Raw genomic sequence first — 27,461 nt, forward strand, 5'->3', positions numbered from 1 at the left:
TAAAAAGTGTGTATACCAAACTATGAAGCACAGATGTGTTTAGAAAGCATCAATAGTCGATCTGACTGATCAATAAATGTGATTAAACCTTGATTCATGTCTCAGAGAGCAGAGAGAGTGTATTTTTTAGCTTTTACACCACTAAACATCTCCTATCACACAATATCATGTCCTATTTTACCTGAGACATGAACATATAACATAGCAATAATGATGGAAATGTTATTTTATTGGTAGTTTTGAGTCTCTTTAGTCACTCCATCTCATAGTTACCATGGTAACCAGATGGCAGCTGTCACTCAAACTAACTGTAGGTTGTTTTTAGTCATTTTTTCATCTCTTTTTGGTAGTTTTTGACCCAGACAGTATGTTAAGGTTTGTATTGTAAATCTGATCAACTCTGACTCCTCTTCCTCTTCCAGGGAGTCGACTTTGGCGAGGAGGACTTCTGCGCCATCAGCCCCAGCTGGACGTACGACCGGCGGACGCGACGATGGCGTCGTCTGGACTCCACCATGGACTTCCTCCGCTCGTCCGACAGCCCTCCGACACCTCAGGACGTTTCCCTGGGCGACGTCAGCGACCACCACGACGTCTCCTCCATCCACAGCTCCAGCAGCACCGAGAGCGAAGGCCACGACGGACGCCAAAAGACTCGTAGAGATCCCAACGCCAACACCGCCTCTGCACCCACCAACGCCACCGCAGACGACCACGAAACCAGCAGGAGCTCCTCACGCTGCTCCTCCTCAAACAAAACTCAGTCTCTGGATACTTCAATAAGCGGACCTCCTTCTCCTGGTGGTGGAAGCGGTGGAGGATCGTCCACAATGAGTCTGGAGGCTGAGGGATGCTTCCCTGATAAACCTCCCAGGAAAAAGGGCACCAGCCTGCTGAGGAAGATGGAGAAGCTGCGGCTGAGAGGGACGAGCGGCCTCCATCTCTCCGCTGGTGGGGGGGGTCGGGCTCGGCAGGTTATCAGCAAGCCGGTTCTGATCCAGGAGGGAAGCAGGGAGGAGGAGAAGATGGAGAGGCTGCACTGCCCATCAAGGTGAGGACTGAGGACAAGATTATAATTAATATATAATGAAAAGAATCATTATAGTTGCAGCCAGACGGACAAGAGAGTCTTTGAGGATTCTCCAAAAAAGTCAGTGACAATTAAGGTTTGGCAAGATGAGCAATTAAAAAATATCTTTAAAACTAGTTTTAAAAGCAGTATCAGGTTTGTTAAAATGTACATTTAGTATTTTTGTTGGTTTTATATCATTTGAAATGACATTTGCACCATTTTTTACCAAAAGTAAGACTGAATGCTCCTGAAAATGTCAAATGGTGTAACCACAAAAGAATGATACATATTACATATTTTATCACCTACAGTGTATTTAAGTGGACTTATACTAATAATGACATCATTTAAAAACATCATATTGAAAAGAAAAAATAGTATAGATATATAATAAAGTATTTCTACATTTAAATTTTAAAGCATGTTGTAAATATTGAGCAGGACATATCGTAAAAAAACACCCATTTCTTTCTAAATAATTTAGGACATATGATGTAAAATTTGTTTAAAAACATAGTGTTGCATTGCTAAAAATAGATTATATTTATTCCACATTTTAGTTCACATTTATTTTCCTGTATATATAATCAGATTTTTATGAAAGAATACTGGTTACACCAATTGGACACTGGGACAACTCTCCATCCAGGTCTAACTTCCTGACTCTCTCCAGTCTGCAGGGATCCAGCAGCCGAGCATCTTCATCACCTTCGTCTCCTCACACCATCAGCAGCAGCAGCAGCAGTAACAGCCAATCAGAGAGCAGCAGCACCGTCAGCACACCGAGCCCGGTCACACGGGTCAGAAGCAACTGCAAACGCTCCAACAGCGGCGTCGGGGTCGGCGGGGGAACAATGACGCGGAACCAACAGAACCAACAGAACCACCAGAACCACACGGGAACAGAGGTCAGTCCAAGAGAGGAAGTTAAATATAAGGAACAATCAATCAATCAATCAATCAATCAATCAATCAATCAATCAATCAATCAATCAATCAATCAATCAATCTTTATATATAGCAGCTTTCATTCAGGTTATTAATGTGTTTCACAGTTTGATTGACAAGCTGATAATAAGACAGAAAAAAAAGAGAAAAAATTGAGACAAATGCAAGCAAGAGAAAATAAGAATGGTAAAAATTAAAAAAAATAAATAAAGTAAAAATAAATAGGAATAATAAATAAATAAATATGTAAAAAATATTTGAGAATAAGTGATAAAAATGTAAAGAAAAATTATAATACATTTGATTAAAACATATAAGAATAATAAATAAATAAATGAGAGATAATAATGTTAATAATAAAAATAAAAAAGGAAAATAAATAAGAATAATAATTAAATAAATGAATGAATAAATAAACAAAAATAAGAGAAAAATAACAAAGATAAATATGTTTAAAAAAAGAAAATAAATAATAAATAAATAAATAAAATAAGAGAGAATAAGAGAAAAGGTTTATCCAAAGTTTGAGTAAAAAACTGGATTAAAATAGATTATAAAGACAAAACAGAAGTTAAAAAAGAGATAAAATAAAGATAAATAAAAGACACAAAGTTAGACTAAAACTTTACTACTACTACAAATAAGATTTAAATAGACAAAGTCAACAGACAATAAAACTAAATAAGAAGATAAAAATATTAAAACATCAAAACACAAAAATAAAAAATAATAAATCAAGATATAAGGATATATATATATATATTTGCCAATAAACAGTTTATCAAACAAAATCGTGACTCAGAGGGATTTAGTGAATAAAAGCAGGAACTCTGAACCTATTATATTAGGTTTAACTTTCATTATTTACATGTAACTAAAGGCTAAAATAATTAATTAGCACTAAAAGATGCAACACAGGTTTTAATAGTAATTAATGTTTGCACCTTAGCATCATAATATGAAATGTTAATTAAATGTGTCGGCTTTACTTCACCAAAATCAAAAATACAGACATCAGCTACTGAAACATACACACACACACACACACACACACACACACACACACACACACACACACACACACACACACACACACACACACACACACACACACTTTGTACTTTATTTATTTTAGCCGTTACATAATTAATTAGCTACAGCTGATCTAATCTGCCGCTCTGTGTTTTTAATCATTGATCTTTGCTAATGAAAAACAACGAGGGGAAGATAAAAAAGTTTGATAAGAGATCAGAACTCATCATCAGATTAAAACTTTCATGTCAGCAATTTATTTATTAAATAAATAATCTTGAAACTTATTTTGTCACAGTTTTTTGTATTATTAATTCTTTATATATATACCCTTAATGTGAACAGACAAGTGCAGATTTAATCCTCACATAATGTTCATATGCTGACCCGTCACAGTACTTCTGCATAATAAATAGTCTCTATAATAAACTTCTGAACCACAAATCAATCATAAAGTCACAAATAAACATGATTTAATCCTTTATGAAGCTTTAAGAGAGCAAAAACAGTTTAGTTTTTTAGTTTTTATGAGAAAAAACTATATAAAAATGTGAAGAATGAACATTTTTGAATGATAATTTTTGTACTTTTGGATAAATATGGGTTGAAGACAATACAAAAATGTTGTTAAAAAGTAGTTCATATATTATGAGTCACATTAGGGGAATTCATCATATTTCAGGTTATTGGAAAAAGTGTTTTTATAGCTTTCAAATGTAAAAATGGTTAAAATTAGACCCTGAACAGTATGTAAGGATTTAAGGGAAACAATCTTTCTTCTTCTTTATGTTGGTAAAATTAATGTTTGGCTCATTGTGTTAATTTAGTGATATTTGGGAACACGACAGGTCACAAAATCACTTTTTTAATCTACAGTATATAACTATAGTTGTGTTCTTTTTAGGGATATTTACTTAAAAATATAATATCGGGAAGTATCGGTATCGATTTTTATAACCGATGTTTGTTCTGTAGTCTTCAGCATTTCCGAGCGTGCCTGAACGCAGCATGGGACGTTTACCTGCGCGCGCTTGATGACGTATAACAACAACAACACGCTAGTCTCGTGGGTCGCTAACCGTCGCTAACCGTCACTAACCGTTGCTAACAAGTTCACAGCATCCACCGCCATGAACACGAACACACAAACCAGAAACGAGGTTTACCTCCTTGTTGTCATTTTCTGTGTTATGTTTTCGGCGAGTTGCCTCTGTGACGTCACAGTCAGAGTCCGGTGGGACCTATCTGGGTCCTACTCTGGTGTGAGCCCCGTTTCCATGGTTTCCACTGCAGGAGAGAGGTACAACAGCTGAGCTTTTTTCCATAACTTAAGTTGAAGTTGTTCTCTTATTTTGCACAGACAGTGTTTACATGTGGAAAGCCATGTTGCATTTATGTTAGCATCCAGTGGAGCATCAAAATACAATGAGGCATAATGTGTTAATTCAACAATAGGAAATATGTTATGTTGTTAGCTAATAGTTTTGGTGTAAAAAGCCTGCAAATATCGGTATCGGGTGATATCGGTATCGGAAATTAAGAGTTGGACAATATCGGAATATCGGATATCGGCAAAAAAAGTCAATATGTAAGTCTTTTACATGCATTGAGAGTTTGTTACTGACATTTCTGACGTTTTATCTCATCCAGCTTCTATGTTTAGAGTTTCTTGACCTCTCAACTTCCACTCAGAGATGTCACGTGCTACCAGCTCTCTGCTATTATATAATAATGAGTATAATGTTATTAGAACTAATCAAATTGATGGTCCGAGCTGTAAAACAATGAGCATCAAACTGTAATAAAACTCTACTGTTTGGTCATCCAGGACTGTTCAGAGTCAAAGAGAAAGTGTTGAATAAATGCAGGTGCTTTATTTCTGAAGAGAGGACATTATGCCTGCAGAGTTTAAACACCGAGGTCATATTTGACCAATATTTCACACTGAAGAGAAAGAGCTGGTGTCCAAACCTTGGACCAGGCAGCGGATAAATACTATGCTGAAGTAAAGCCTCTATCAGACACGAAAGGTGGGTTATGAAGAAGAAAACAATAAGATAGAATAATAAATAAATAAAATTCAATTGAAAAGCCAAAATTAAAAGGCAGGTCCTTATGTGACCCACAGTATATAAAAAATGGGAATAAAATGCATCTTCTTTTCTTTTTGTGCACCTGTTACACATTTTTGTATATGCAAATTAGGGGGGAAAAAGAAAAAAACATCATTCATAGTCTAAAAATGTTCCCCTGGGCCATAAAATAATGATTTGTGAATGTCTTTTCTCCATAAATAAACAGAATACACTCTGCCTGCTCTCTTATAGCTTCATTATTAAGGATTAAGCAAACATTTATTAATGACTGATCTGGAATTTATGAATGTGAATGTGGTGTACAGACTAATTATGAGTCAAAATGTGAACAGTATGTAAAGGGTTAAATCTGCTTTTAAAAAATATCACCTCTCTCTGCTGCTGTAGTGTCTGTATTCACTAACTACATTATTCTGTCCTCTCTTTTACTTCTTTTTCTTTCATTTCTTCTCCTCCATCCATCCATTTCCCGCTCTCAGGACTACAGGAACCAGATCAACAACAACAACAACAGCAGCCACGAGAGTCTTGTCTTCCAGATCCCCCACGGACACAAACCGGGGACCTTCCCCACCTCCCTCGCCCACAAACACGGCATCCTGTCCCCCATCATGGACAACACGTCCGTCAACTGGAGGACGGGGAGCTTCCACGGTTACCGGGGGCGACACAGTAGTAGTCGCCACGGCACGTCGTCGCTGGCCGCCAACGACCAGGCCCCACCGTCATCGTCTTCTACTTCTTCTTCTGCAGTTGACGTCGGCGTCCGGAGCCCCCTCGCCGTGCTGGATCACCGGCTCAGTATCTATGACAACGTGCCTGACGACCAGCAGCTGTCTGAAAGTGAAGGAGGCAGCGGAGGGAGCGGCAGTGATGCAGAGCGGACCAGTGAAGAGTCAGAGGTGATGCTCATGATTGTTTATTATATATGAGTCAGTGATGGATAAGGGTTGGTGGGATGAGCAATTTAAAAATATGTTAAAAAATAGTTTTAAAAGCAGAATCAGGTAAGTAAGACTGAATGCTCCTGAAAATGTCAAATGGTGTAACCACAAAAGAATGATACATATTCAATTTAAAAAAGATTTAGTCAAATATAAAGGGTTAAAATGTGAAAATAAACGTATGAATAACTTGCTCACATTCTTTTTTGTGGACCCAGCATCAAATTTCTGCTTTCAATCCATTTAGAGAGAATATATTAGAGGATTATGGCAAAAATGTCTAAGTGGTGTAACCATAAAAACTTTGTACCAAATAATTCAACTTGCTTAAAAACAGTAAATTGTCAATAAAACACCATATCAACTAGTTTGGCATGATCTGACATTATAACTTTATATTAAATAAAGGTAATGGAATACAATTGTTCTAAATATTACATTTACTCTGGTTACCATGGAGATCAGGAACCTGACTGCTTTACTTCTTTCTTTCTTTCTTTCTTTCTTTCTTTCTTTCTTTCTTTCTTTCTTTCTTTCTTTCTTTCTTTCTTTCTTTCTTCCTCTCTCCTCCAACTTCTTGTTCTTTCTTTCTCTTTTTCCTCCTTTTTCTTTCTTTATTTCTTCCTTTCTTTCCTGCTAATTCTAGTTATTTCCTTCTTTCTTTCCTCGTACTTTTAGTTCTTTCCTTCTCTTCTTCCTCTGCTCTTTCTTTCTTTCCTTCTCCTCCAACATCTTGTTCTTTCTCCTCTTCCTTTTTCTTTCTTTCTTTCTCCTCTTCCTTTTTCTTTCTTTCTTTCTTGGTGGATAAAATATGTAATATTTATCATTCTTTTGTGGTTACACCATTTGACATTTTTAGGAGCATTCAGTCTTACTTTTGGGGCTTTATTTAGGACTCTACAGCAGAGTGGAGCTGTCCAGGTTCTGAAACTCTCACGGACTGGAGAGATTTGTCCCCAAAATACCAAAACAAGCCAGAGAATGATAAACATGATTATTTAGTGAAAGTAGTTCTTGAGTCACAGTTATGGATCAATATGTAAACTGTATTATGATCATTTTGTGTCACAAAGCTGTAAAAGTCTTTCATCTTCGGCCGTCAGTAAACGTTTTACAGAGTCGAGGACAGACTCGGCTCTGCTGCCTTTTTTACTTTATAAAAAAAAAAAAAGATAAAATCCCTTCAAAATGAGCTCAAATAAAAGTCTATAAAAACACAGATAATTCAGTGGAGGGTATTGATTCTGCTCAGTTTAAGCTCCGTATGGAATCACACTTTTTCCCCTTAAAGGCAGAAATAATTATGTGAGCGCTCGTATCAAAATCCATTTTAGTTTGAAACCGTACGATCCTCTCTGACTACTGACATAAATCACTTCCACTCTTCTTAAAGTGGGAAGAGGAAGAAAAGAAGTAAAAGATTACATTAAAAAAATAATATATTGATGTAATTAGATAAAGACTTTAAAGGAAACGTTTATATCTATATCTGAACTACAGTTTCTATTAAAGTGGTGAAAAGCAATAAAAACCTTTTAATTTGAAAAGTCCTTAAAAAATCTGCTGAGTCATCTACAAGACAGGAAGTATATAAAGCTTTCCTTGTTTGGATTGTCTTTAAATCTCATTGATGACACATCTACTGTCACTATTTCAATGACTTCATCAAAATAATGTAACTTATTACATTTGATGACTTTTCTAATTTTTTTAACCAATGTTTTCAACTGTTAGGGTAAATGTTCCCTTCATCTGTCCTTCCTTCTTTCCTTCCTTCCTTCCTTCCTTCCTTCCTTCCTTCCTTCCTTCCTTCCTTCCTTCCTTCCTTCCTTTCCTTCCCTTCCTTTCCTTCCTTCCTTACTTCATTCCTTCCTTCCCTCCCTCCTTCTTTCCTTCCCTCCTTCTTTCCTCTGTCCTTCTTTCCTCCCTCCCTCCTTCTTTCCTTCCCTCCTTCCTTCCTTCCTTTCCTTCCCTTCCTTTCCTTCCTTCCTTACTTCATTCCTTTCTTCCTTCCTTCCATCTGTCCTTCCTTCCTTCCTTCCCTCCATCTGTCCTTCCTACCTTCTTTCATTCTTTCCTTTTTTCCTTCCTTCCTTCCTTCCTTCTTTCTTTCTTTCTTTCTGTCTTTCCTTCTTTCTTTCCTTCCTTCTGTCCTTCCTTCCCTCCTTCCTTTCTTCCTTCCTTCCTTCCTTCTGTCTTTCCTTATTTCCTTCTGTCCGTCCTTCCTTCCTTCTGTCCTTCCTTCTTTCCTTCTGTCCTTCCTTCCTTCTTTCCTTCTGTCCTTCCTTCTTCCTCCCTTCTTTCCTCCCTTCCATCCTTCCTTCCTCCCTTCCTTCCTTGACTCTAGGACAACAGGAGGGTTAAAGCCATGATAAGTTTTGATGAGAAACATTAAAAGTCAGCTGTTCTGTCGTCTCTCAGGTGAGTCGGCTGTTAGCAGGTGAGGACGTTTTCTCGGCTCTCGACAGCGTTTTGGAAAGAATCAACGATCTCCAACAGCTGGTCACCACCTGGACTGAAAACCTATCAGAGGACGACTGTCAGAGAGGTTCCTCCGCCTCTTCCTCTTCATCCTCCGCCTCCTCTTCTTCTACCTCTTCCTCCTCCTCTCAGGACTCACCTGCCCACGGCTCCTCGGCCGCCTCGCCCTGCCCTTCCTCCCCTAGTCACATCCACCTGGAGGTGCAGCAACCTGCGGAGGAGACGGAAGAGGAGGAGGAGGAGGAGGAAGAGGAGGAGGAAGAGGAGGAGAAGGTACCAGTGAATGGAGAAGAGCCAAAGACCAGATCACCAGAACAAAGGAGCAGGTGAGAAAAAACTCTCAAGCTGTAAAATCCAAAGTGTTTCACGAGTGTCGGTAAAAACAGATACGGCTCGTTAAAAAAAAGGAGAGCCAATTTCTTTCTCAAGCATTAAAATTCAGCTCCTTGGAAATACAAACAAAATTATTGGATGCTTAAAGTCGCTCTGGACATTAGTGAGTGTAAGCCTTTGGCACTAATAATGACAGTTATGGGGCTAAAAGAGAAAAGCTCTTACAGATACAAGCAGTGAATAGATTTTATTGCCTCTTTTTAATAAATGCTGCTTTTATATCTCTTAGTTGTTGTTGTTGTTGCATATTTGTTTCTCAGATACGCAACATTAAAAAGTTATGAAGCCTCTCCTGTAAAGACACCATCTGTGTGTGTGTGACGTCCTGCACTGGCTCATTTTTAAAGGACAAGTTCACAGTTTTTCCAGCTCATATAAACACTGATATAGGTTTTTCCTTGCTGTAAAAAACTTCAGTGTTTCATTTCAGCTCCTGACTGTTGTTTTAAGACAAAAAAGTGTTGTAAAGGTACTTAAATGTGTAGGTTGTGTGTTTGGGTCAGTGATAAATAAGGGTTGGTAAGATGAGCAATTAAACATATATCTTTAAAACTAGTGTTAAAAGCAGCATCAGGTTTGTTAAAATGTACATTTAGTATTTTTGTTGGTTTTATATCATTTGAAATGACATTTGCACCATTTTTTTTTACCAAAAGTAAGACTGAATGCTCCTGAAAATGTCAAATGGTGTAACCACAAAAGAATGATACATATTACATATTTTATCCGCCTAGAGAGAAAGGAAGGAAGGAAGAAAGAAGAGAAAGAAAACTACAAGTAGGAAGAAAGAAAGAAAGAAAGATAGAGGACAGAAATGGAAGGAAGAAGAGGTAGAACAAGACGGAGGAGAAGGACAGAAAGCAGAGGAAGAAGAGAAAGAAATAACTAAAAGTAAAAAGAAAGAAATAAAGAAAGAAAGAACAAGAAATAGGAGGAGAGATAAAGATTGAAAGCAGAGGAAGAAAGAAAGAAAAAGTGGAGGAAGAAGAGAAAGAAAATACTAAAAGTAGGAGGAAAGGAAAGAAGGAAGGAAGGAAAGAAGGAAGGAAGAAAGAAAGAGAAAGAAAGAAAGAAAGAAAGAAAGAAAGCAGTCAGGTTCCTGATCTCCATGGTAACCAGAGTAAATGTAATATTTAGAACAATTGTATTCCATTACCTTTATTTAATATAAAGTTATAATGTAAGATCATGCCAAACTAGTTGATATGGTGTTTTATTGAGAATTTACTGTTTTTAAGCAAGTTGAATTATTTGGTACAAAGTTTTTATGGTTACACCACTTAGACATTTTTACCATAATCCTCTAATATATTCTCTCTAAATGGATTAAAAGCAGAAATTTGATGCTGGGTCCACAAAAAAAGAATGTGAGCAAGTTATTCATACGTTTATTTAACATTTTAACCCTTTAAATTTAAACTATATGTGTTTCTATGTGTTTCCAGCCGAGTGAGTCAGCAGCTTCACTGGTCCAGCGAGCAGAGTCTTCCCTCCCTGCCTACCAGTCCAGGAGTCGTGGACCAGTCTGTGACCCAGTTCCTTCTCCTGCAGAAGCTCTCGCTGCTCAAACTCACCGCTCTGATGGATAAATACTCTCCGTCCAGCAAGCAGGGATGGAACTGGTAAGAAAGGATGAAAAGTTTAGAGGGGGGAGAAAAACAAAAAGTGTGTGGAGAGAGTTTTTAGATTCTTTGCTCTGCATGGAGAGAAAAACTTCTTCTTCTTCTTCTTCTTCAAGTAAACAACAGTGGGAAAGGAGGGCAGGTGGGCGGGAGGAGGGTAAATATTTCAGGCAGCCTATTTAGAAAGTTCATTCATTATTCATGGCTCAGGTGCAACCTCAGCTTTAAAAAAAAAAAACCCCAGCAGCAGCAGCAACATGCTTCAAGAGAGGTAAAAATAAAAAAAGTCAGTCCTCGTCGTCGTGGGTTACGATTCCTGGAAAAGCAGAGAGAAGTTTGGGTTGTGTTATCCTGATGTTTCAATCTGTGTGTTATTACATTTATTTCTTATTCACTGAATCACGATGAACAGTACAGGAAAGAGTCGTATCTCATCGAGCTTCTCAGAGACGGAAATCCCAAAATTATCAGAGTGATGCTTTTTTTGTTTTTGTTCCGACTTTTAGGAACATTTCATCAAAGTCAGGAAATCTATCTGCTTGTTTTGTTCCTACTTTTAGAAACAGAAGATAAGCTTTGTTGTTTTTTTCATTATCAAAGTCAGGAAATGTATCTGCTGAGATATCGGAGAGCTTCAGAGGAAACGTAACATTCTTGTTTAAGTAAGAAACTTTCAGCGAGAGGAGAGATGTTTATAAAAGCTTGATGAGAATATAGATTTTTTCTTTTTAGCTCACTGTTTGATCTCATGTAGGGAACAGAAGTTAACAGGTGGTTTAATTAACCCTTTACATACTGTTCATATTCTTACTCATAATTAGTCTCTGCACCAATTCACATTAATACATTACCCATCAGTTTGATTCATCTTATGGTGAAATAAACACATTCACAAGGTTTTTCTCTCCTCCTACATTGTGTGTTTTTTGGAATAAGCCCTCATGCCAAATTGACAAAAAATACATTATTATTTTAAAAGAATATAAAACAACATTCAAATATCCTGCTTGTTTACTCTGCTGAACATTAGTGCCGTGCTGCGCCCCCCCCCCCCCCCCCCCCCCCCCCCCCCCCCCCATGCAAACACATGACCCGCTTGTTTTATGCTTTGGTAGAAAACCAATTTCCATTTTTTTGCCGAGGGTGTTATACTGAATGAGATCAGACTGAATGTAGGAACATTAAAACCTTTCCTGAAATGACTCCTTCTAGATATTCCTCTTTAATTTTCAGGATTCAGGGCACAAACAGGCTTTTTGAGGTTCACCTGCTCCATTTTTAAAGTTTAAACTGTAATAAATCACAGAAAAATGAGGGAAATTAAACCAAAATAAGAGAAGAAACATGTTAAATAAACACTTTTAAATAAGCTCAAAATCTACTCGCTTTTACACAAATTATATGAACATCATTTCCTGTAACTTCAGACTGGATTATGTGATGATAGTAACATTTAGACACAACGTTCTCCTTTTATTCATCCCTTAAAAAATGTTCAGGTGAGTCATATTCATATATTATACACATAACTTTTATCTCTTTTTTAAACTAAAAAACGAGCTATGATGTCATTTAAATGAGGTCTATTGATCATAATTTCCATAAATATGTGTAAAACTTTTGGTAATAAATTGGTTAAAAAGGTCTTATACAGAATTGGGTGATAATTTATACTTTATGCTTTATAAACAGTCAAACCAGTCAAAGTTTTATTCATGATGTGAATTAAAAAAGATCTTATAAAAGCCAAATAATGAGTATGAATCATGCACGCTGTCAGAAAGACACATCTCAACCATTAATACCAGTAAGATACAAAAAGTACAGCAATTAACTGCAGATTGGAACAGCTGATACTCTCCAAATGATGCACTCTCCTCCTAGAAATAGCATGTAATAGTTTGTTTCCGAGAGCCGCTGTTAGATAGCAGGAAATACCGGCGGGGTGAAAAGAGAGCTGGAAAGCATTCAGAGTGCAAGTGTGATAACATTTTCCACTTCTGTGCTACGGTGAAAAGCTACAGGGGATTTTTAAAAAAGACTCTTAGGATGATGAGGGAAGCGAAAAGAGGTTTTATTATAAATTGGAGTGTTTTTGGATTTCTTCTTTTTTTTTAAAATTGTGTGCACTCAAGTCTACAGTTTGCAGCATTTTAGGCTAAAAAGCATCGCAGCTGCTTCTCCTCACTATGTCAAAGTTCCCAGTAGGAAGAGAGAAAACTTAGTCACTGGTGTTAATGGTTTAAAAGGTGGCTGATATCCACTGCAGCACAGTCCATCAGAAAGAAAGAAGAAAAAAGTCCAATCTCTTTGATCGGTGTCCATGTTTTTCTCTCCACGCCTGCATGTTTTTTTTCCTGCAGAGCTGATTTGAATGGCACACACACACACACACACACACACACACACACACACACACACACACACACACACACACACACACACACACACACACACACACACACACACACACACACACACACACACATTTGGACTTATGTAATCAGAATGTGTGTATTTGGCTCTTCCTTCAAAAGGAAACAAATATAACTGCAGCCAAGTCGAGCTCTCAGGACGTTTCCTTCAGGCTCGTCTAAAATGTCTGTAATCTGGCTTCATCATAACAACAACAACAATAAAAATATCTTCCCTGTGTCGCCTGCAGGACTGTTCCTAAACCGCCGAGGAAGACCAAGGCGACGGAGGTGAAAGGTCGGAGGGTTTTCGGGGTTCCTCTGCTGCTCAGCGTCCAGCAGACAGGCGAGCCGCTTCCTCCCAGCATCCTCAGAGCGCTGATCTACCTGAGGACCGAGTGTTTGGACCAGGTAAAAACAGCTGATTACTTAACCTTTGTGTCGTCCTCCCGGGTCAAATTGACCCCGTCTGTTTTGACTGTTCCTTCTTTCCTCCTTCCTTTTCTCTTTCTTTCCTTCCTCTCTCTTTCCTCCCTTCCTTCTTTCCTCCCTCCCTCCTTCTCTCTTTCTTTCCTCCCCCCTACCTTCCTTCTTTCCTCTGTCCTTCTTTCCTTCCTTCCTCCCTTCCTTCCTTTCCTCCCTTCCTTCCTCCCTCCTTTCTTTCCTTCCTTCCTTCCTTCGTTCCTCCATCCTTTCCTTCCTCCCTGCCTTCCTCCCTCCCTCCTTTCCTTCCTTCTTCCTCCCTTCCTCCCTCCTTTCCTTCTTCCTTCCTCCCTTCCTTCTTCCTTTCCTCCCTCCTTTCCTCCCTCCCTCCTTTCCTTCCTTCTTCCCCCCTTCCTTCCTCCCTCCTTTCTTTCCTTCCTTCCTTCCTTCCTCCATCCTTTCCTTCCATCCTTCCTTCCTCCCTTCCATCTTTCCTTCCTCCCTTCCTTCCTTGACTCGAGGACAACAGGAGGGTTGGTGTAGAAACTAATTATGAGTCAGAATATGAACAGTATGTAAAGGGTTAAAGCCATTTTGAGAAAGTGGATTTTTATTTCCGAAGAAAAAGTACAAAAAACGAACTTCAATCAGACTTTTCATATCATTTCTTTCGTGTCCTCTCTCAGGTGGGTCTTTTCCGTAAGTCGGGGGTAAAGTCTCGTATCCAGTACCTGCGTGAGCTGGTGGAGTCCGACCCCGACGGCGTCTCGTACGACGGTCAGTCTGCGTTCGACGTGGCCGACATGGTGAAGCAGTACTTCAGAGACCTGCCTGAACCCGTCTTCAGCTGCAAACTCTGCGAGTCCTTCCTCCACATTTACCAATGTGAGAAGTTACTGATGTCATCATTTATTTTATATTCATACTTTTACACAGTTTAACTTCATGTAGACATTTTAAAAACGTTTTCTTTTAACCATGAAGCTTTTTTAGTTTCATTGAATTTCAGTAAACTGTGAAAGATAATCCATCATAGTTCTTTATCTCTATCAACTTCAAGACCATCAATTCCCCCACAGCACAATGAAAATACATTCAGTCAGTGATAAATAAGGGTTGGCAAGATTCAGAAATATGTAAAAAAAAAAATGGTTTTAAAAGCAGCATCAGGTTTGTTAAAATGTACATTTAGTATTTTTGTTGGTTTTATATCATTTGAAATGACATTTGCACCATTTTTACCAAAGGTAAGACTGAATGCTCCTGAAAATGTCAAATGGTGTAACCACAAAAGAATGATAAATATTACATATTTTATCCTCCTGGAAAGAAAGAGAGAAAAAAGAAAGAAATATAAAGGAGGAAGAAGAGAAAGATAGAAAGAAAGATAAAGGAGAAAGAGGAGAAAAAAGGAGGGAGAAGAGAAAGAACAAGAAGTAGGAGGAGAGAGGAAGAAAGGAGGAAAGAAAGATTAACGAAGGAAGAAGAGAAAGAAAGAAAGAAAGAAAGAAAGAAAGAAAGGAGGAAGAGTAGAAAGAAAAAAGAGAACGATAAAGGGGAAAGAGGAGAAAGAAGGAAAGAAAGATTAACAAAGGAACAAAGAGGGAAAGAAAGGAAACTGATTCCCCAGAGTAAATGTAATATTTAGAACAATAGTATTCCATTACCTTTATTTAATATAAAGTTATAATGTAAGATCATGCCAAACTAGTTGATATGGTGTTTTATTGACAATTTACTTTTTATGGTTACACCACTTAGACATTTTTGCCATAATCCTCTAATATATTCTCTCTAAATGGATTAAAAGCAGAAATTTGATGCTGGGTCCACAAAAAAAGAATGTGTGCAAGTTATTCATACGTTTATTTTCACATTTTAACCCTTTAAATTTGACTAATGGACGCTTCCATCTGCAGATTTCCCCAAAGATCAGCAGCTGATCGCGGCTCAGGCTGCTGTCTTGCTTCTTCCCGATGAGAACCGGGAGGCGCTGCGGACGCTGCTCTACTTCCTGCGTGATGTGGTGGCCTGCGTGGACGAAAACCAGATGACTCCCACCAACGTCGCCGTCTGCTTGGCGCCGTCGCTTTTCCACCTCAACACGCTGAAGAGAGACGCCAATGTACCAAGGTGAGCGGAAACCACACATATTCAGCACATCTCCAGCTTCTATATTTATATTCTGAGTCTCTACTGGAATATCTTTACATGATTTCCAGTTAAAACTCCTTATTTATCTTCTACTGGTCCTTTATGCAGCCGCTCAGTTCAGCCTCTGTCTATTAACAAGCTGTTTGCATCGAGGTTATTCTGGTTTAAAAAAGGTAAATTTAGCTTAAACTGCTTATAAAATCACTTCCTTAACGATTGATTTCAAGCTTTAATCACTTTTCTACAATCATAGAGTTTTTATTTAGTTTTAGTCTTATTTTTATTTTTATTTTAGGTATTAGGAGGGAAAGCCTTGATTAGTAGAAGCTGTAAAGGATGAAAACAGTCAAACTGAACAGAAAACTGTAAAAATGGAGAAAATTAAAAGATTTTATCTGCAATTCAGTTTAGTTTGAGTTAGTTTTGCTTTGTTCATTGTTGTTTTTATTTATTTGTTCACTGCTAGTTTTAGTTTTAGTCTAACTATAATAACACCTGGCATGAATCTGATCCTAAATATGAGTTTGGACAATGTAAAACAACACGTAGAAAAACTTATGCAACAAAAACTTCAGTCTGCTTTTTGTAGGCGAAACAATCTGAGAAACAGGAGGAAGAGGTCAAAGGTTGAATCGTTGGTTTCTGACTCCAAGGCTTCACGTTGTGGGACAGAATATCTAATTTTATCTTCTGCACACACACACACACACACACACACACACACACACACACACACACACACACACACACACACACACACACACACACACACACACACACACACACAGGGAACATCTCATGGGTGGAGGATGTGCCGTATCTGATCCACGCTGTCACAGTTACATAAGACTTGACAGAAGTTATATAAGAGCTCTGCTGTTTGGGTGGAGTCCATCCTGATTGTGGTTGTTGTTGGAAGAGATAGAATATGAAGAACATTTCCTCCCTCTGAAGTTCTGAACAGCTGTTCTTTGTTGGTTTCCTCTCATTAACTGCAACCAGACTACTGAGGACAAACTGGAGAATTGCCTCATGATGATGAAATTAAGTCTCATAAACCGACTAGAAAATTATTTATATGGAGCCAAATCATAACATAAAGTTATGGGTCAATTATGGTTTTGTGTCCATGTGGTAACCATGGAGATCAGGAACCTGCTTTATTTATTTATTTATTTATTCATTTATTTATTTATTTATTTATTTATTTATTTCTTTCTCTCTTTCTCTCTTTCTTTCTTTCCTTCTTTCTTTCCTCATTTCTTTCTTTCTTTCTTTCTCTTCTTCCACTTTCTTCCGCTTTCCTTTTTTCTTTCTTTCTTTTCTTCCTTTGCTTTTTTCTTTCTTTTCTTCCTTCCTTCCTTCTTTCTTTCTAGGTGGATAAAATATGTAATATGTATCATTCTTTTGTGGTTACACCATTTGACATTTCTTACTTTTGGTAAAAAATGGTGCAAATGTCATTTCAAATGATATAAAACCAACAAAAATACTAAATGTACATTTTAACAAACCTGATGCTGCTTTTAAATCTAGTTTTAACATATTTTTTAATTGCTCATCTTGCCAAACCTTATATAAAGGCTCTGTAGTTATCTCAGGGACTTTTAAAGAGATGGAGACAGGATGATGGAAGCAGACGTGGACCGACATGTTCCGACATTTCCCTCTCTTCCCGTGCATCTGTCAGTTTCCTGGTAAACAAAGCTGCAGCCGATGCAACATGAAAGCTTCCCGTTGTATCCTGAATCTGTCAGAAGCAGTAAATGTGACGCAGTGATGCTGGAAAAGGAAAAGTGCTTCAGCCTGACAGACGCTTACAGTCATCCATCAGTGCTGTGAAACTGATGTGTCACATGTTTTCACACACTTCCTGTTTCCTGTCACTGCTCCCAAGTGTAAAAAAAAGAAAACACGTTGGAAAAAAAAGTAGAGAGTAGAGAAATAGCTGCAAGCTGAGCAGCTGCACACATCTTCTCTCTCAGCTTTGCTTATATGTTTCTTACATTAATCTTGACGTTGTTCCTGCAGGTCACACAGGAAGTACAGCCTCGGTCGTCCAGACCAGCGAGACCTCAGCGAGAACCTGGCTGCCACTCAGGGCCTCGCTAACATGATCACTGAGGCTCAGAGACTCTTTGAGGTATAAATTACAGCTACTGATGAATATGTTGATGATTATAAAGGAGGTTACATCTGAAGTCACACCTTTAAGATTTCACAATCCTAGTCTTTTTTACAATATAAAAATAAATAAATCATCCTTCTTGCAGCTTCCAGAGTTTTGGCCCGGTCAGAGTTTGAGTGCTGCAGGACCGACTGAGGACTCCGTCTCTGAAGAAGGAGGAGGACCGATGTCCCAGAGTCAGAGTGGAGGCGAGGAGGAGCAAGAGGAGAAGAGGATCAAGCTGCAGCTGAGCACACAGCAGCTCCTGAAGGAGGCCAAGGAGAAGAGCCGAGGATGGGAGAGCCACCCGGCTCCAGAGCACGTTGAGCTGGCCTATAAGAAGGTGAGTGAAGAGAAGAAAACACAGGAAGGAGAGAGGGAGAGAGAGAGGGAGAGAGAGAGAGAGAGAGAGAGAGAGATGAAGTTATACCTGAGAAAACGTTGTTGAGTTGTGAGGAAGCTTCAGGAAGATCTATAAAGTTAAAATCGTTGTCTTTGTGAAGTTTGACGGTTACAGTTTGATGTACATATTTCATTTTAGTATAAGATGCACATGAATTTATTGCAAACTAACTACAAAAAGCACACGATGAAGATGAAGATGAGTGAAGGGAGGAAAGCATAGAAAGAGGAAAAAAGATGAAATTACACTTAAAAAACTCCTTAAATCTATTTGGATTGTGGAGAGTTGTGAGGAAGCTCCTGGAAGATGTAAACAGTTCAAATCTTTGTCTTTGTGAAGTTTGATGGTTACAGTTTGATGTACATATTTAATTTTAGTATAAGATGCACATGAATTTATTGCAAATTGAGTAAAGAATATAGAAAAAGAAGATTAGTGAAGGAAGGAAAGCACATAAAGAGGGAGAGAGATGAAATTACACTTAAAAAACTCCTTAAATCTACTTGGTTTTTGGACAGTTGTGAGGAAGTTTCGTATATGTGAAGTTTGATGTTTACAGTTTAATGTGCATATTTCATTTTAGTATAAGAAGCACACTATAAAGATTTAAACATGTAGTGCAAACTGTGTATAATTAATGTTAAAGAATGGAGGTGAGACAACCTGAGACTAAGAAAGCTGCAGAGACTGAGGTGATGAAAAGGGAGAGAAGAGTTCACTGATTTTGGAAGAAAGATGTTCGTAAAATATGATGATTCATGAAAAATGAAGAAGTTTAACCCTACTGTTGTCCTCGAGTCAAGGAAGGAAGGGAGGAAGAAGGTAGGAAAAGAGGAAGAAGGAAGGGAGGAAGAAGGAAGGAAAGGAGGGAGGGAGGAAGGAAGGAAAGGAGGGAGGAAGGAAGAAGGGAAGGGAGGAAAGGAAAGAAGGAAGGAAGGAAGGAAGGAGGGAGGGAGGGAGAAAGGAAAATAATAAGGGAGGAAGGAAGGAAGGACGGAGGAAATAAGGAAAGAAGGAAGGTAGGAGGGAGGGAGAAAGGAAAAGAGGAAGGAAAGAAAGAGAGAAGGAGGGAGGAAAGAAGGAAGGAAGAAATAGATAGGAAGGAAAGAAAGAGAGAAGGAGGGAGGAAGGACAGATGGAAGGAATGAAGGAAGGAAAGAAGGAACAGTCAAAACAGACGGGGTCAATTTGACCCGGGAGGACGACACAAAGGTTAAGGAAGAAAGAGGAGGAAGAACTGAGTAAAGAATAAAAGGAAAAGAAGGAATAAACTAAACTCAGCAGTGATCTATATCAGTGTGTGTTCTGTTGGTGTGTTTTCGGGGTTATGAATCGTTCTCTTCTCTCCTGCAGATGGACGACGGCTGCCCGCTGTGGATGTGGCAAGGCTCGGTGGAGGTGGACGCCCCTCAGAACGAGCTGCTCCACCGGCTGCTGAGGGAGCAGGAGGTGTGGGAGGGAAACCTTCGCCAAGCCGCCGTCATCCAGACCTTGTCCAAGAACACCGAAATCTACCGTTACCTCCTCCAGGGCCAGGGCCACGGCTTGGGCTACCGGCCCCCACAGGAGCACCTGCTGCTCAGGTAATGAGGCAAGGCGAGCCCCAGGCTGCTTCGTTGGCCTCTGGGTCTAAAACCCGCTGAGCTGAGCTGAGTGGAGCGGAGAGGAGAGGACGGAGGAGTCAAAGCCTAAAATACTCTGAAAGTGTCGCTTTGATTTAAGCTGCTGTGAGGTTTGAACGAGATTGATGAAATTTTAATCCGACCCCGAAGTCACAACGACAGTATCTGTGTTTACAGTTGGACCGCATCACACATCACACTCATATCTCTCTCTGAGTCACGCCTGAGTTAAGAAAAGAAAAAATCAGGAGCTTTATAAAATGTTTTAATGCACAAGAGACACAAAGAAGTTACAGAAAAAGCCTCAGTGATTTATAATTTATAAAGAAAACAGATTTAACAAGAGATGAAACATTTATATTTAACCCTCCTGTTGTCCTCGAGTCAAGGGAGGAAGAAGGAAGGAAAGGAGGAAGGAAGGAAGGAGGGAAGGATGGAAAGGAGGAAAGGAAAGAAGGAAGGGAGGGAGGAAGGAGGGAAGAAGGAAGGGATGAAGGAAATCAAGGGAGGACAGAGGAAAGAAGGAAGGGAGAAAGGAAAGGAAGGTGGGATGGAGGGAGGAAAGAAGGAAGGAGGGAGGGAGGGAGAAAGGAAAAGAGGAAGGAAGGAAAGAAGGAAGGGAGTAAGGATGGACGGAGGAAAGAAGGAAGGAAGGTAGGAGGGAGGGAGGGAGAAAGGAAAAGAGGACAAGAGGAAGGAAGGAAGGAAGGACAGAGGAAAGAAGGAAGGGAGGAAAGAAAGAAAGAGAGAAGGAGAGAGGGAGGAAGGACAGACGGAAGGAAGTTGTTATTATTGTATAATTCTGCAATAAGGATATAAAGGAAATAAATTAAGTGTTTAATTGAGTGTATCCACATAAATAACATAAGTACTAATATATATATATACAGTACCAGTCAAAAGTTTGGACACACTTTCTCATTGATGTGAATGGGAAACTTTTAAATGGTACTGTATATAATACACATATGAACACTTAAACCTGCATCACATCCTTCATGGTGTTCTCTCCTCTTCCTCCTCCTCCTCTTCCTCTTCAGGACCTGGCAGGCAGACCCGTCCTCCGGCCCTCTGTACCTGTCCTCCGTGTCCACAGAGCACCCTGAGGTGCAGCTGGAGGGAGTCAAGGCCCTGGTCCACACCTGCCTCTACCTGCTGGAGCCTACTGGAGCCAGAAAGACCCGTCTGACGCACCTCTGTCGAACCGACACCAGGTAAATGATTTATAGAGCAGGAGGTTAAAGACTCAGGAAGAATGTAGAAGAATTTTAATTTTATTATATTTACTTTATTTAATAGAAACAACACAAGTTAACATAATACCAGTTAAACAAGTTGAAATACTGATGATCTGCTGTTGCTAGTTAGGCTTTTAGAAACAGAAAGAAAGAAATGTAAAGCTCATAAAACATAAAATAAATAAAAAAAACATTTAACAGTTAATTGACAAGCTGATAATTAGACAGAAGAAAGTGACAAAATAAAGAAAAGGAATAAAAATGAAGAATAGTTAAAAGAAAACAGAAAAAAAGAAAATTTGAAACCAATGCACATGAAAGAAAATAAGTGATACAATGTTACTGTTTAATAAAATACAATAAATATAATAAATAGAAAAAAGTTTATAAAAATAGATTAAAATGACATCAAATTTGACCAATTTTTAACATTTAAGAGCTGTAAAAACATCATATACACATTTATTTCAGTCTGACTTTTCCTAATGTGATTTTTTTTTTTTAATTTTTATGCAGCTGATACACATTTTTATATATGTAAATGGACAAATCTGACCTGCTTTTATTGAAAAAATATACAAAAATCATCATTCAAATGTTCTCCTGGACCATAAAACAGTGATGAACAGATAAATGAGCTTCTATACCTGCTGTATCTAATCTGATACACTTTCAACAGGAATTTACCATAAAATAAGATACTAAATATTTAGTAATTCAACATTGCATCAATCCAGTAACTATTCCTATTGAAGTATCAGTAACTATTTCAATGTTTTTCTTACTTTAACTTTTTCTAAATTGTGTCTCACTGATTGACAGCGTTGAAATAAAAAGCCCCCTGGTGGTTTATCTGTGAACTGCATGTATCTGTGGTTAATTCTCAACGTGGATCAAAGTCAGAAAAAATTCCTTTTTTATGTTGTTAATCAATCAATTCAACACTGGAGGCAGATTACAGATTAATCGTTTTATCCGTTTCCTGCACATTGAAATGGTGTAATAGTCCTTTAAGGGGAAGATAGAAGAAGGAGAAGAAGAAAGCAAGGGCAAAGAAGTGAGCCGCTGCAAGAACAACGGAGAGGATTTAAGGCCGTGAGAAGCCTATTAAAAGAAATATCTAGAGAGAGAGAGAGAGAGAGGGAGAGAGAGAGAGAGAGAGAGAGAGAGAGAGGGAGAGAGAAAGAGAGAGAGAGGGAGAGAGGGAGAGAGGGAGAGAGGGAGAGAGGGAGAGAGGGAGAGAGGGAGAGAGAGTTAGTCCGTCTTATCCATCTTAATTGAGCCTGTTCTGTGTTTTTGACCTCTGCCAGCATCTGCAGCACAATCACAACCTCCCAGAGAGAGAGAGAGAAAGAGAGAGAGATGGAGAGACGGGGAGAGAGAGAGATTGTGTGAGAGAGAGAGACAGAGAGAGAGAGATGGAGAGAGAGATGGAGAGACGGAGAGAGAGAGGGAGAGAGAGAGAGAGTGTGTGAGAGAGAGAGAGTGAGAGAGAAAGAAAAAGAGAGGGAGAGAGGGAAAGAGAGCGAGATGGAGGAGGAGGATCAGTTCTCCTTCTCATGATTCATGCCCTTTGAAACTGAGTCTCTGCAGCTTTTTCTTACATGATCAGTTTGACTCTCGGCTCCGTTTGTCTGAGTTGATTAAAGTAAATGAAGCTCGCTGCGACAGGAAACAGGTGGCAGCCGCGTGCTGACTGCGCCTCCGTCATCACACCTCACCGTAGGTAGTTTTAGGTTTGGGTTTTAAAGCCGAGGAGGCAAAGATTTAGTCAATTCAGTTCATGTTTCCTCTGCAGAGATTCAATATAACAGAGTACAGAGAGGAAAAGATGAGGAGGTAAAGAAGTAAGGGAGCTTAAAGAGTTGCAGTTGAAGTGAAGGTCTGGTGTGCTGGGGTTCTTCTTATACACAGACACTAATTAATTGATCAATTACTGATCACAGGTGAGGCTGTAATCTAGGATTGGGTGCATCATATGACAAGGCGACACTCAGTGGGCTTTACCAAGCTGTGAACGTTAGAATGATTTTCAGCAGTTTCGTTTGGCGCCAAAACAATATTTCAAAAGCTGTTGGGATTGAATTTAGCTATGTCTTGTAAAAACATTGATTAGACATATCTTTGAGGGGCACTTACGATCAACTTTTACCGAAGCGACAACACTTTTGTCAGGGACTGTATGGGGAGAGAAAAGGAAGACAGGGTTGCCTTGTTCGGTGTCCTTGCTTCGGTTGACGTGCTTGTCTGCACCCTAGAACGGCTGCACCCAGGGCTGCGCTTCAAGGCCCGCACCCTCTATGTAGCATAACCAGTAATTGAATCCAGCTGTTTAATATAACGACTGATCGCACCGAAAGCACGCCCACACAAAACAAAGGACTTAACGATTAGGCGGACTGTTCTGAACACACCTCGTTGACAGATCAGCAAATAGCAATAATGGGTACAGAGTCAGACCAGCAGTCCTACGTTACAATACAATACAATACTAGATAACAAATACAGCAATCTCAACTGTATGCTTGTCTCTGTTTGTGTGTCTTCAGGGGTCGGTCGCAGGAGTGGCACAGCAAAGTGAGCGGACATCTCCTCGCCTCGAGCCTCCTGGCCATCAAGAACTCCTTCAGAGCCGAGCACAAAGAGACCAAGATATGAATCTAAGATATGAATCTAAGATATGAATCTAAGATATGAATCTACGATATGAATCCACGGAGCCGAACCCGAAGCCTTTGGGATGATTCATAACATATTTTGCACTAATAAAGCAGCACTCGCCCTCCGACTCCTACTGCGGTTAAACTGCAGAAGTTTCTCTATGAAGTGAGACTATGTGGCCCAAAGCACAGCAAGAAGGGAAGGTGACCTGTGATGGAGGGGGGGGGGGGCTTCACTTAACAACAAAACAAACCCCCAAAAAACCCATTTGTGTATATCTTTTTGGCTTCTGTTGGAGTTGTCGCCCTTTTTAAGTGTGTTTTTCTGTGTGTGTGTGTGTGTGTGTGTGTGTGAGAGACCTTGTACTTTGCCAGAAGCACCTCTGCACCCCCCCACCCCCCCTTCACCCCTCGCCCCTGCTGTGCCTGTTACGCTTCACACTCAAGTTCAAACCATTAAAATAAAAAAAAGAAAGAAAGAAAGAAAGAAAGATGGCTTTAACTTAAAAAAACAAGGACGTTTTAATGTGGAGGGGCGATGAAGCAAGAGGTGAAACTTTTAACTTTCTTACCTTGAACTCTGTTATAAAGATTAAAAAGAAAAAAGAGAGAGAGATGTAAAAGGTTAAAGAGTCATCACTTCTTTCCTGCAGCCAGAGGAGGATGAAGGGGGGAAGAGGGGAGGGGGAGAGGGAGGGGGGGAGGGGGGGGGACACACATGGCAGCTGCCTGGACAAACACAGGAAATAAAGACAGAAAAACATCAGGAAACAGACTTTCAACCACTAGACATTTGGGTTCAGGGAAGAAGGAGAGAAAGAGAGGAGAGAGAGAAAGGGGGGAAATGGTGAAAAGAAAAAAGAGGGAGGAGAAGAAGAGCTGCGTCACCTGTTTAAACAACAGAAGAAGAAGAAGAAAGAAAGAGATGATTATCTTCATACTAAAACAAAAATGAGCTGAAGTGAATTTCTGAGACTTTTTTTCTTTTATAAAAATAAAAATAAAAAGAGAGAAATGTTTCCTTTTTTAACTTTTGAGCCGTGTGGAGCAGACGGATCAGCTGTGTGTCGACACATTACCACATTTTTATTTTTGAGTGACTGTTTCTCTGCTTTCTGACACAAAACAAAGACAAAGAGTGACACCGGTTCAATTAAAAAAAAGACGAGCGATATCTACCTCTCTTGTGGAGTGACGGAGGCAGAAGAGAGGAGGAGGAAGAAGAGGAGGAAGAGGAAGAGGAGGAAGAGGAGGAGAGACTATCAGATATCCAACCAGATGTTTTTGTAACATTTTGTATTTATACGTCTCTCTCTGAGCTCTGTACAGTCTTATTTTGATGTGTGCACGCTATATTTTTAGATTATTTAACTTAATGTACATCTAAATACAAATGTTATATATCCAGATATGTCTATTTAATTCCAGAAAGAAGTGTATATGTGTGTGTGTGTGTGTATATGTGTGTGTGTTATCAGTGCCAAACACCTAATTAAAATGTTTATTTCTTCTGTGAGCTTGTTTCCTGTTGTGTTTTTAAAAAGAAAATATATTTATTTTATCTCCTTCTCTCTTCTGTAACTCGTCTAAGTGCCAAACAGATTAGCGGCTGTAATTTGGGAGGAAGGTGTGAGGAGCAGCCGGCAGAGTGAAGATGAGGAGTCACACTGTGCTACTGAAGCGCAAGAGATTAATAAGCCTGGTGGTGTGATGGTGATGCTGCAGAACAACAACACTACTCTCACCTCCTTCTTCTTCTTCTCCTCCTCCTCCTCCTCCTCCTCCTCCTCTTGTCTTCTTCTCACAAACACCCACGCATGTCTTAATTTGCATAAAGCTTAGTTACATATCTTATTGATTCATCTCAGAGATCAGATAGTTAGATCACTGATAAACACGCTGCGAGGGAGAGAAAGAGATGGAGGGAGAGATGGGGAGAGAGAGAGAGATGGAGAGAGAGAGAGAGACGGAGAGAGAGATGGAGGGAGAGAGAGAGATGGGGAGAGAGAGAGAGAGAGATGGAGGGAGAGAGAGAGATGGGAGAGAGATGGAGGGAGAGATGGGGAGAGAGAAACGGGGAGAGAGAGATAGAGGGAGAGAGAGAGATGGGGAGAGAGATGGGGAGAGAGAGAGAGATGGAGGGAGAGAGAGATGGGGAGAGAGAGATGGAGGGAGAGAGACGGAGAGAGAGAGAGATGGGGAGAGAGAGAGAGGGGGAGAGAGAGAGATGGAGGGAGAGATGGGGAGAGAGGGAGACGGAGAGAGAGAGAGATGGAGGGAGAGAGAGAGAGAGAGAGATGGAGGGAGAGATGGGGAGAGAGGGAGACGGAGAGAGAGAGAGATGGAGGGAGAGAGAGAGAGAGAGAGAGAGGGGGAGAGAGAGAGAGATGGAGGGAGGGATGGGGAGAGAGAGAGAGACGGAGAGAGAGAGACACAAAATGCCGAGAGACAAAATGTGAGGTAAAAATACTGGTGGTGGCGAGGACATCATGCCCCGGTCTAAACAGGATTTTAAGGAAGAAGGAATAATTTATGCAAATTACAAATAACAGAAGCACAGAAGAGCCTGCAGGCAGGTTTCATCTCTGCACAAGTCTGTTTCCTCCATATGGAGCTAAAATACCGTGACGTGAACTTCAGCTGAACTCCAGGTTAAACGCAAACAAAGTGGTCAAATATAAAGTGTGTAAACTCACTGATCGCAGCTTTGATCGCATTTAAATCTTATTATTTGAACCTTTAATCACACGAGAAATGTAAAAGAAGCTGCCTGTTGTACCACTTTACTTCATAGTTTAGGTTTTTGGCTCAGAGTCAGTGCTCTTCAGCTTCTTACAGACAGTGAAAGCTGCATTAGAGCTGCAATAGAGCTGCATTAGAGCTACATTAGAGCTGCTATAGAGCTGCATTAGAGCTGCTATAGAGCTGCTATAGAGCTGCATTAGAGCTGCAATAGAGCTGCTATAGAGCTGCATTAGAGCTGCATTAGAGCTGCAATAGAGCTGCTATAGAGCTGCTATAGAGCTGCATTAGAGATACAATAGAGCTGCTATAGAGCTGCATTAGAGCTGCATTAGAGCTGCAATAGAGCTGCTATAGAGCTGCTATAGAGCTGCATTAGAGATACAATAGAGCTGCTATAGAGCTGCTATAGAGCTGCAATAGAGCTGCAATAGAGCTGCAATAGAGCTGCATTAGAGCTGCAATAGAGCTGCTATAGAGCTGCAATAGAGCTGCAATAGAGCTGCAATAGAGCTGCATTAGAGCTGCAATAGAGCTACATTAGAGCTGCAATAGAGCTGCAATAGAGCTGCATTAGAGATACAATAGAGCTGCTATAGAGCTGCAATAGAGCTGCATTAGAGCTGCAATAGAGCTGCTATAGAGCTGCAATAGAGCTGCTATAGAGCTGCAATAGAGCTGCATTAGAGCTGCATTAGAGCTGCTATAGAGCTGCAATAGAGCTGCAATAGAGCTGCATTAGAGCTGCTATAGAGCTGCAATAGAGCTGCATTAGAGCTGCTATAGAGCTGCAATAGAGCTGCATTAGAGCTGCTATAGAGCTGCTATAGAGCTGCAATAGAGCTGCAATAGAGCTGCATTAGAGCTGCTATAGAGCTGCATTAGAGCTGCTATAGAGCTGCATTAGAGCTGCATTAGAGCTGCTATAGAGCTGCAATAGAGCTGCTATAGAGCTGCAATAGAGCTGCATTAGAGCTGCTATAGAGCTGCAATAGAGCTGCAATAGAGCTGCATTAGAGCTGCTATAGAGCTGCAATAGAGCTGCATTAG

General features: G+C 39.8%; 1 protein-coding gene across 1 annotated transcript; it reads left to right on the top strand.

Moving 5' to 3' along the window:
• Nucleotides 1-1,967: 1,967 nt before the first annotated feature.
• si:dkeyp-23e4.3 (rho GTPase-activating protein 7) lies at nucleotides 1,968-25,179 on the top strand (the record flags this gene model as incomplete). The annotated part of the gene is given in 12 exon segments (XM_062433283.1): nucleotides 1,968-1,980; nucleotides 5,628-6,050; nucleotides 8,514-8,899; nucleotides 10,412-10,588; nucleotides 13,254-13,413; nucleotides 14,112-14,310; nucleotides 15,345-15,558; nucleotides 17,611-17,722; nucleotides 17,853-18,089; nucleotides 19,503-19,732; nucleotides 20,812-20,985; nucleotides 23,559-25,179. Coding segments are annotated over 12 exon segments (2,434 nt in total), but the record flags the coding sequence as incomplete, so codon positions are not given.
• Between the last annotated feature and the right edge of the window lie 2,282 nt (nucleotides 25,180-27,461).

Source organism: Scomber scombrus, chromosome 14, assembly GCF_963691925.1.
Source record: "Scomber scombrus chromosome 14, fScoSco1.1, whole genome shotgun sequence".
Lineage (NCBI taxonomy): Eukaryota > Metazoa > Chordata > Actinopteri > Scombriformes > Scombridae > Scomber > Scomber scombrus.